The 10343-nt window shown below is 33.2% G+C and overlaps 2 protein-coding genes across 5 annotated transcripts; one reads left to right on the forward strand and one right to left on the reverse strand.

Moving 5' to 3' along the window:
- Positions 1-2675: 2675 nt before the first annotated feature.
- LOC103832617 (glutamine-dependent NAD(+) synthetase) lies at positions 2676-8723 on the reverse strand. 2 transcript variants are annotated; one of them, XM_009108663.3, is made up of 14 exons: positions 8483-8723; positions 8344-8386; positions 7916-8139; positions 7082-7387; positions 6772-6995; positions 6432-6670; positions 6180-6348; positions 5569-5704; positions 5349-5487; positions 5098-5274; positions 4859-5026; positions 4373-4468; positions 4166-4294; positions 2676-4077 (listed from the first exon to the last, which is right to left on the reverse strand). In XM_009108663.3, the coding sequence occupies exons 3-14, from the start codon at positions 8107-8109 to the stop codon at positions 3877-3879; spliced, it is 2178 nt and encodes a 725-aa protein (XP_009106911.1). In that variant the 5' UTR covers positions 8110-8139; positions 8344-8386; positions 8483-8723; the 3' UTR covers positions 2676-3876. The 2 variants fall into 2 exon arrangements, with proteins under 2 accessions (XP_009106911.1, XP_009106910.1); XM_009108662.3 differs by having other exon boundaries at positions 8277-8386.
- LOC103832616 (mediator of RNA polymerase II transcription subunit 9) lies at positions 8534-10140 on the forward strand. 3 transcript variants are annotated; one of them, XM_009108661.3, is made up of 6 exons: positions 8534-8721; positions 8935-9400; positions 9475-9537; positions 9611-9694; positions 9785-9843; positions 9944-10140. In XM_009108661.3, exons 2-6 carry the CDS (start codon positions 8957-8959, stop codon positions 9999-10001), a joined length of 708 nt encoding a protein of 235 aa, XP_009106909.2. In that variant the 5' UTR covers positions 8534-8721; positions 8935-8956; the 3' UTR covers positions 10002-10140. The 3 variants fall into 3 exon arrangements, with proteins under 3 accessions (XP_009106909.2, XP_033133560.1, XP_033133561.1); XM_033277669.1 differs by having other exon boundaries at positions 8668-8721; positions 8902-9400; XM_033277670.1 differs by having other exon boundaries at positions 8686-8796.
- Positions 10141-10343: the final 203 nt, after the last annotated feature.

The following is a 10343-nucleotide window of genomic DNA, read 5'->3' on the forward strand; positions in this document are numbered from 1 at the left end:
CCTGATAGGTCTTACACGGACCTTTGTAAACACAATCTGAACGATGCTCAGTATTCTCACTTAAACCTGTTAATTAACAATGTTAAACAATAATTTATTTATTTTTGGTGTAAAAACAATATTTTTTTAAAAACTAGACAAATATTACAATATAATTTTTAATTGTAGATATGAATAGAAAATATAAACCTTATTACCTCTTGACTGAGAAGTCACTAGGAGAGAACATATAACGAGTAAGACTACAGATTGAAGCTTTGATAATGCCATTTTGTTGGTATGATGTAAGCTTTACTATACTTTATTTTTTCTTTTGGTGCTTGGTGTGAACAAAGTAAGGGAGCAAGAGCATGCTTATAAATACAAGCGATGGAGCGGGTAAGACATGTTTAGTATCTAATTTATTTATTGTCTTGAGATTTCTTTCTAAATTAATGGGTCAAATCTTTGTAGAGGTTATATAAAAATCTTCAAAAGATTGTAACATACTGTACATTCATTGCATGGATTTCAAATTAATCTCTATAATATTATGTGAGAAATCAGTTTACTACGTGTCGCGCTCACGTTAACTCTCACAGTAGTTGATTACAATGATACCCTTAATGAATTGGTTAATTATAATTATAATTGTCATTATTGATATTTTCTTTCTATCTGATAATATTTCAAATTTCCTTATTTTAAGTATTTTCCTTTTTTCCTTATTTGTTTTTGATTTTTCAATCTTAGTATTTTTATTTATTTTTCAAAATGAAATATATAATAAAAATGAAATATTCAAAGACTAAATAAAAAATATTTTACAAAAAAAAGAAAGAACATATTTTAGGAAAATTTATACTATATATGATGTGATTTTATAAAAAAAAAGGAAAGTTCACAAAAAAACAATCTTGATATTAATGTGAAATAAACATCTCTTTTACCAATAATACATTATTTTAATTTTATCAACAAAATTTTCCCATATTATTAAAAAATTTCTAAATAACATAAACTAGGATATCTTTGATGAACTAAAATATTATATAGATGTAATTCTTTTTACCAAAATACATTATAAATACAAATATACAAACTATAATCAAACCTAATATACCACTAAAGTTTCTGTAAGGCTTAATATTTTTTTTCCTTTTTACTAAAAAGTTTAATATATTTATACAACCTAATATACATTTAATAAGAATACATAAACCAATATGAACTGTTATGGTTAAGATTATTTAGAATAATTTTTAATTTATCTTTTATACATTTAAAGTATACAGTTATTTTAAATTTACGTAAAGAAATTTATTTGTAGATATCTATACGTTCATGAGATTTTAAAATTTTATTAAAGTATAGTTAGATATTTACGATGAAGAACTGAAATACTGTAATAAATAAATCCATCAAATTTTGTTAAACTAAAATCAAAAGTAGTTGTACATAGATTTGAAGAAACATATATGTAACTCAATATAACCTATAAAGTACGTAACTTAAACAATCCAAAATTTTATACCCAAAATCATTAACCAAATTTTATCTATTTAGAACAATAAAAATAGTCAAATTACGTTATAATATATCCAAATAATAATCAAATCGACTAGCTATTATAAAATAAAAGCACATATTTAATGAAAATAACAAAATATTAATCAAAAATCATACATATAAATTATAAAATAATTAAAAAAAAACTTAAACATTAATTAATTTATAATATATTTATTTTTTAAATATTTGTATCCGTGTACGCGCACGAGAAAGTCACCTAGTATAATAATATATGTGATATTTAAATAAATAATCTTAAATTATTTTACAGTTTATATTTAGAAGACATTTTATTTCATTAGTTTTTTAATTGTATAGTATAAGTATTATGAAAAAACTACAAGATGAAATTACGTGCTTTCGATATGTATTAGGTCTTACTATATTAATTTGAATTTCCTCCTAATTATGGTTAGTGTATTTCACTCGAACCAATTCTTTCAATTTTATATAAAAATGTTTGAAAATAAATATATTATTTTGAGAAAAATTAATATGAATAAGTAAGATTATATGATCTTTTTAGAGTTTGTGTTCAGAAATCTCAAAAGGATAATCTACTACTAATTGATTTGGTATGGTATTAACTTTTTTCTTAAAAAGAAACTTAATATATTTATAAGAAGATCTGACATCAAACAAGTATTATTGTCGAATCAATTAAAATGTAATAAGATCCAAATTGCATTAACCAAATGCATTAAAAATAATTTGTTACTAGATTTTGATCCGTGCTTAGAAAGCGCGGATTTGTTTTTTTTTTTTTCATTTATTGATCGAAAACTGATTTACAAACTACCATTATTTTCTGTTTAGAACCATAAAAATTGAGTTTTTAAGTTTTTATCATTTGTTTTTTTTTTCTTTTCAAAATATGGTATCTGTTTGAAATATGACAGTTGTTCTATAATAATGTTTGAGTTTTAAGATTTATTTTCATATCCGACCTAGATTCATGGTCGAACTTATAGATCTGATACATTGTATATAATCCGGTTCAGATTCAATGAAAAATTCGTTAATTAAAAATAAGCCGGTAAAAACTCAAAAAGTCACTATTAACCTTCAATCTGATACCATTGATCCGATAAAATACAAAATATCTGATAGTATTTTTTCAAAAAAAATTGATTAAATTACTCATATTTTTTTAATATTACACAACTTAGTGATTCCTTAGAATTTGATGAAATGTTATTATATTATCCGTATAAAAATGATAATAAAAATCTTATTGATATGACAATATTAGTTTATTTTCGTTATTAATAACCTATTATAAGTTTATGTTTTTATTTTAGATTTAAAATTTGATTTTAAAATAAATTTTAAAATATTCTTGAACACTCGTAATTGCCATATTAATATTATCTATAAAATGACATTATACATGGAAAAATGATATTTAGATATGTATATGATATATGGTGTAGGATATATGATTTAGTTTGTATTGAAAATCTGTATAATATTCAAATGATGCATTTTGAATATTGATACATATATTTAAGAAAATGATATTTTCATGTTTGTTAATTTATTTATGTTTCATAATATATTTATACTTATATTAAATTTAAAGTTAATATATCTTTTAAATATATATAGGCCCATTATTAGTAGATCTATTTAGGTGTATTTGTAGGCCCAAAACCAAAAGACCTAAATGCCATTAATGAATTTAATTAATCCTTTGTAAAAATAAGGGTATTTTTGAGAAAAGTGTAATTTTCATTAAGGGAATGATCCTCTCTTAATGGTATTGATTGAATCTATTTTACTAATGTGTCTTAACCAAGATGAGGATGCTATTACATTATGAATGTTATATAATATTTCTTGAAATATAATTTGTTACTTAATAAATTGTAGTGAATATATGGAATATTGGAATCGGTTTTGAAGATATTCATTTACTCATTATGATTAGAGTTATGAAGCAATTGATTTCCGAACTAAATGTTAAGTTTCTCTTTAAAAATGAAATCAATTTGAAATTTTAGCCAAATCCTTGAATAGATAGATGTATAGTGAAGATTAACCAAATGCATTAACAATGAGTAGAGCACTTGAATCTATTTTACTAAATATTACAACTGAGAAAACATGCTCTCAAACTAAACTTTAAACATGTATAAACATAAGTTTGTTGCATAATAATGAACTTTTAACAAGATCATATGATCATCGACTTACTCAGAAAGAAAACTTATTGCAAGTGGTTACTGTTGTTTTGTTGTTCTCTTCAACACAAACATGTTATTTGTTCCCACACTGTTCCAAACTTCCACTTTTAAGTTGAAACAGAGAGGTAAAGAGGTTTCGTCAGAGACCCGCGCTTGGATCACCGGAATTTGCAGCCACGACTCCAACTTCTTTGCCGTAGCTTGCTTCTTCTCCTGGAAAAGCAACTGAGTCACCATTTAGGCCGTCAACAATCTCGTCAATCTTCTTGAACTGGTATGGCCACTTGCTATTATACAGAAACTGCCTCAGATCGAACCTGTTGTCCTCTGGAGAGTAACTCTGCAACAAGAGAACCCCTATTGAGTTTTCTCTCACTCGTGACAGTTTCAAAACATGTATCAGACAAGTTTCTGTTCAGTAGCAGTACCTCAGCGTGGTAGGACGGTGTGAGGACAGTCATCTTGTGTCGATTGATCGAATAATACTTGAAGAAGTACTTCACTTTCTCAGCTACTTCTGCTGGGCTTAGCTTTGTTCCCCACTTGTAACATAGATTCTGCAGAATCATTACAAAACAATTATAGTCTCAGTGCATCATGGTTTAGTACATTTGTCTAAAGATCAGAACTCAAACCTTGAACATGGAAACTGGGCCACACCGGAATATCTTCCTCATCCTTCCATAGACTGAGAGCTCTTCATATGTCATTCCCATGTCGACTTCATCAAGCTGTTTTCACAACACAAGATGTCTGAATAAACACTTCAGCTGTAGAAACTAGGGCTGGGATTTTGAACCGAACCGGCCAAACTGAAATTTTCAGTTAGTTCGGTTTGATTCAGTAGGATTTATAAAAAGTTTGGTTTTTGGTTCGGTTCAGCAAATATAATCAAAACATACCAAATTTCAAACCAAATAACCAAACTAACCGAATTTAACCAAACTTATCCGAAATTTTAATAAAAAATTAAACAAAAATATGACCAACTAAAAAACTTTGATAGGATTTTCAAAAACCGAACTAACCAAATACCAAACTTTATTTTGGATTAGTTCAGTAAGTTTATGTTGAACCAAACTACCCGCCTAATAGAGACTCCCAAACAGTTTTGTTATTACCTGAGAATAGTCAGAACGAATGGGCTCAAGCTCAGCTGTTGGTGGAGCAGCTTCTATCTCTGCCAAGGACTGATAACCGAGATTCGTTGCAGCCCATCTTAGGAACAACCTCAGATCCTGTTTACTAATACTTCCTATGGGGTTTATGTCTGCTGAGCTACAATCATACTGTTTCAACCAAAAGAGTGTATTTACATTAACAATCTATGTAGCAGTAAAAAGAGATAAGTCCCCATCACCTTTGTCAGGTAACCACGAAGTCCTTCATCAACATTGGAGCTGCCTAGAACAAGGTAAAAGCCTGGTTTGCTATGAACCCAAGGCAAGAGAGACGCTAACATAAACGCTAACACCATTCTCATCCGTGCTTGAATGTTCTGCAACCCAAGATTCTCAACGTTTGATCCTCCATCAACCTGTACACGACAAAACCCATAACCATTTCATTTCATTATCATCAAGTTTGGATTGTTGATCCAGTGCTAGATACCTTATACCGAGGACGCATGCCAGTAACCGTTTGAAATAAAGTTAGAACCGCAGAGACAACGCCATCTATGCAAACATCAAGATGCCATGCACCGATCTCGTCTGCAAGCTGCTTTGCACGCATTTTTGTCGCCTCAGAACTGCAAAATCAAGATCTCAATAAGCAAAACGTTTCATGTTTGATGCAGTCATATCTTCTTTGATACTGTTAACTAAGTTACCTGTTTTCAGACCCCATAAACACAGTGTAAAATATTCGCTTAGCAAACTCTTTGCTCTCAGTAGGAAACTCTCCATTAGTATAATTCCCAATCCGTTTGGCATCAGTTTTCACTTGCTCATCTCCATTTGCAATCTCTACACAAGAAGAATATCAACATCATCATGGAAGTGTCTTCCAGTCGAAGTCGATATTCTAAATATCGGTCTAGACAGCAAGTAAATTGGTAACAATCTTCTCCATTTGATCGGATTAAACCATTTTAAATTGGTTCTAAATCAATTTAAATTAATTTGAATCTGCTAAAATTAAACAATAATGTTAGTGAAAATCCACAAATCTACTTTATTTTCTTTTTGTATATGTAATTTTTGTAGTTCATCAAAATAAATTTATAATTAAACCCAAAAGCTAAAAAATCAAATGTAAATGTAAAACATATAAAAATAAATTGATAGTTTGTTAACCCCTAGACTGGGTCTTAGGCCCAAATAATTTGTCTAGTCGCTAGTTTTATACGAAACATCTAGTTACCACCTAGCGAATTCTTGAACATTGCTTCAAGTTATTCACATGGTTGTCCAATAAGAGAATCACAACAGTCCAACATACCTTTAACAACAAGTTGGCACATGCAGCCAACAATAGCCGCCACAGACGAGCTGTCTGCTCCACCAGAAAGAGGAAGCAAGAACCCTGAAGCGCCGCTTCTTCTCAAATAGTCCCATAGCCAGCAAGCAGGACCAAAGGCTATTTCTTCTTGTGGAAAGTGGTACATAATCTACATACGAACAAGTATTAGATTTGGAAACTTTTAGAACATTCACTTAAAACGTATATAGGAAGCAGAGGAGGATAGAGAACCTTCTTCGGACTGCTTAGTGTCATTTTTAGGTTGAAGGACTGAGTCAGCCTACAGGGCACGTATACTGAAGATACTTTCACTTTACAACTTGCTTGTTCCTGAAAACTACTTATCGATCCGCGAAGACTAGCAACCGCATCTAGATCCACTTGGGAAGTGATGACCTCAACGTCCTTCAACGAGAACTGTGAGCCTTGAGCTACAACATCTCCGTTTACAACAATGCATGCACATCCATCTTCCAATTGGGTTAAAACGAAACAAATCAAGAATCAAGATGATCACTACTAAGACTATAAAAAAAAACAAATATTTCAATCCTAAGGTCTTTGAACAAACCGTAGTATAAGCGGCCACCATCGCATCCCTGTTGATTGCTGTACATATAAACACCACCACGAGCATGAGTAGCCCCCATGAAAGCATTCAAACGAATATCAAGCTTTCTTAGCTGGTGATGACTCCCACTCGCATTCATAAACACCTCCACACCGTTCAGCGCAAGCTCAGCATGAGGAGGGACTGGACTAAACAGCTCCTCACAGACTTCGGCTGCAACAGCTCTGATAAAGAAAATGTATAATAGTTGATTTTTTTTTTATTAAAGTTCTCATGGAATGTTTATAGCAGCATTATATTCAAAACTCACGTGTCGATAAACTGGATGTAACCATATCCAAAAGGGACTGATTCCTGTGACAAGGCCTCTGAGATTTCAATAGGGAGGTGAAACTCCTCGAGCTCTCCTCTCTGCTTCCAAGCCGTGAACCACCTCAGCTCTCTATAGTTTCCATCGTTGGCGAGGCACATCTTTGGTCGAATCATGATGATTCTTTTGTTCATACAGAGAACCTGACAGTTATACCGTTCTGCTCCTTTGATTACAGGCATTCCTATGCTACATAATATATCATTCGTCCAGTCACCAAGCAGCAATTCCTTTAAACAATCCCACCTGAAATAACATATTCACAGGAACATTAAGAAAATGTGTTTCCAGAAATAGTATCAAAGTAGGGATGGGATTTTGAACCGAACCGTAATTTCGGTTAGTTTGGTTCGATTCGGTAGGTTTTCTAAAAAAGTTCGGCTTTCGGTTCGGTTTGGTTTGGTTTGGCAGAAATTGGTACTTCGGTTTTAAGAAATTATACCCCAACCATACCAAAAACGCAAACCGGACTAACCAAATTTCAAATCAAACTAACCGAATTTATCCAAAATTTTAGCAAAAGTAAACAAAAATCTTACCGAAATCAAAAACTTCAGTAAGATTTTCATAAAACCGAAACTAACCGAATACAGAACCAAACTTTATTTCGGGTGACTTTGGTAAGATTTATGTTTAACCGAACTAACCAAAGTATTCGAACTGAACTACTCGAATTGAATAACCCAAACCGAATAACCCGAACTAACCGAACCGGCATGCCTATATCAAACCATTAAAGTGAGTAATGGAAACGAAGAAAAGAGAAGAGTTTACGCGTGAGTGACGGTGTCTAGCTCCAAGAAGTGATCCTCACAGCCATAACCAGTGACCTCGAGCTCGGGACCAAGCCTGATGGCGGCACCGGCAGCCTTAGCCTGGACAATGGAAGCCTTGATGTTCTTCATGTTGCATTCGAAGTCCATAGCCCATTGGTTCAAGTTACACGTCGCTACTTTCAACATCCTCATCTTCGTGGCTCAAATAATCTACTCTACAATCTGCATACATTCTATAGTGTCTTAGTAACAGTTTGAGAGACGATCAAAGCTAAACACTGAACACCTGCATCTATCCAATAACATCTAACTGATTATATCAATTTCAAAATGAAAGTGAACCAAACTTAAAGACTCACCTTAGAAACAATATGCATGATGGCAAACGGAATAGAATATACAGAGAGGGAAAGTGTTCAAACGCACCTTGCAAATGGAATCTTTGAGACCTTTAAATCTCAAATCCAATCTGATCACAAATCAGAAAATCAAATGAGCTATTAGCAATTTTATAATCAAATTTCAAAGTCCAGGAAAGTGTCAAACAAGGAACATCGTCGCTCACCTATTTTCAGCGTATGGAAGACTCAAAGATTCTCTTCTCTTTGAAGAAGAAGAAGAATCACATCGGCTCTCGTAGTCGTTCGTACACGGCGGGTTTGATCATTACTTTAGATGGGCCAGTAATGGGCTCCCTTTAAAAGGCCCATTTTGTTGGATGATTTTAAGTTTTTAACCTCCCCCAATTTCTCATCGGAAAAACGTTCAGCGATCATCATCACTCGTAGTTTCCTATTTTTCCAGGTACGCAGCAGAATCTTCTATCTCTATCCTCTTCGATTAATCCTCGTATTCAATCTGTTTCGAGTTAATTGCATCGTAAGGATTCTTGTAGAGTTTGTTATCGTGTATCTCTCTAGATTTCTAAGTAGAGTATTAGATATGTTTCTGCTTCACAGAGATCTGTTTTTATTACTGTTCAAGATTTAAAAACAATACGACGTCGTTTAATACCAGGCAAGTAGTGAGAATCGGAGGAATGGATCAGTTCTCAGGAGGAGGCAATTGGTCGATGATCCCCAATGTTCAAGCGCAGGGTAACTTCGGTACACCCACCAATCAAGACCATCTATTCCTCCAGCAACAACAGCCACAACAGTTTCATCATCCACAGCAACAACAAACCCAACAGCAGTTCCAGCCACAACAACAGCAACAAGAGATGCAGTTCCAGCAATTCCAACAACAACAACAGTTCATTCAACAGCAGCAGTTCCATCACCAGCAGCACCGTCTGCTACATTCTCCTCAGCAGCCGCAGTCGTCTTTGCAGTCCCCTCCGCCGCAGCAGACGGTGGTTCATACTCCGCAGTCGATGATGCATACACCGCAGCAACAGCAGCAGTTGGTGCATACTCCGCAGCAATCGGTTCAGACTCCGCAGCAGCACCAGTCTTTAGCTTCCCATTTCCATCTCTATCCTGTAAGCAGCAAACCAAATTATCCAGTTTTTATGGGAATCATTGTGTGTGTGTGTCTAATGTCTGTTATTGGCAGTTGGTGGAGAAACTATCAGATGCAGTTGAAACTGGAACACGAGATCAGAACTCTGATGCCCTGGTTTGTCCTCCTGTCTTTAGGTAATATTCTGTCTAGGGTTCTTGGTTGTTGAATTGTGTTTGTGGAATTGCAGGTGAGTGAATTGAACGGTCATTTTGACAAGTGTCAACAGCTGTTAAATTCGATTTCAGGATCTCTAGGATCTAAAACTACTATGGTAATGAACCTAAGTTTCTTTTCTTTTGGATTAGAAACAGAAGTGCGTTTCTCTCTGTTTGGTCTGATATAATCTTTGTGTGTTTAATAGACTGTTGATGGACAAAAGAGGAATCTAGAAGAAAGTGAGCAACTGCTTCAACAAAGAAGGTAATATATATAGCAAACTTGTCACATGATAGTATTGTCTCTCATTTGCCCCCACACACATCTTTCTCTTACTTTGTGTTCTTAATACATCTTTGGTCAGGGACTTGATTATGGAATATAGGAAATCTATTGAAGACCTTGTCAAGATAGAGCCATAGTTCCATATTTTTCTCAAGATGTGTGTTGTATCTTTATTTACTCATACTCTGCAGTTTTAGCTGCCAATAAAGACCAATAATGTAAGCACTGAACCGATTTTTTAATTAGAAAAATAATGAAAATGGTGTTTTTTTTTTTTTTTTTTGGTTTGTTTCAATATATTATTACAGTAGAGCACAAGTGATCATGTGTTTTGTCTACATCAATACTTGAAACAAATGAGTAAAAACCTGTGTCTGTAAACGTACAATGCATAGAAGAACCACATCTATACTCCTGGCACCTGCGACAAAAACAAGTGAATCTCTATATGAACTTACTTCTGAATTCCTCTGATCAAC

This window comes from Brassica rapa, chromosome A08 (assembly GCF_000309985.2).
Source record: "Brassica rapa cultivar Chiifu-401-42 chromosome A08, CAAS_Brap_v3.01, whole genome shotgun sequence".
Lineage (NCBI taxonomy): Eukaryota > Viridiplantae > Streptophyta > Magnoliopsida > Brassicales > Brassicaceae > Brassica > Brassica rapa.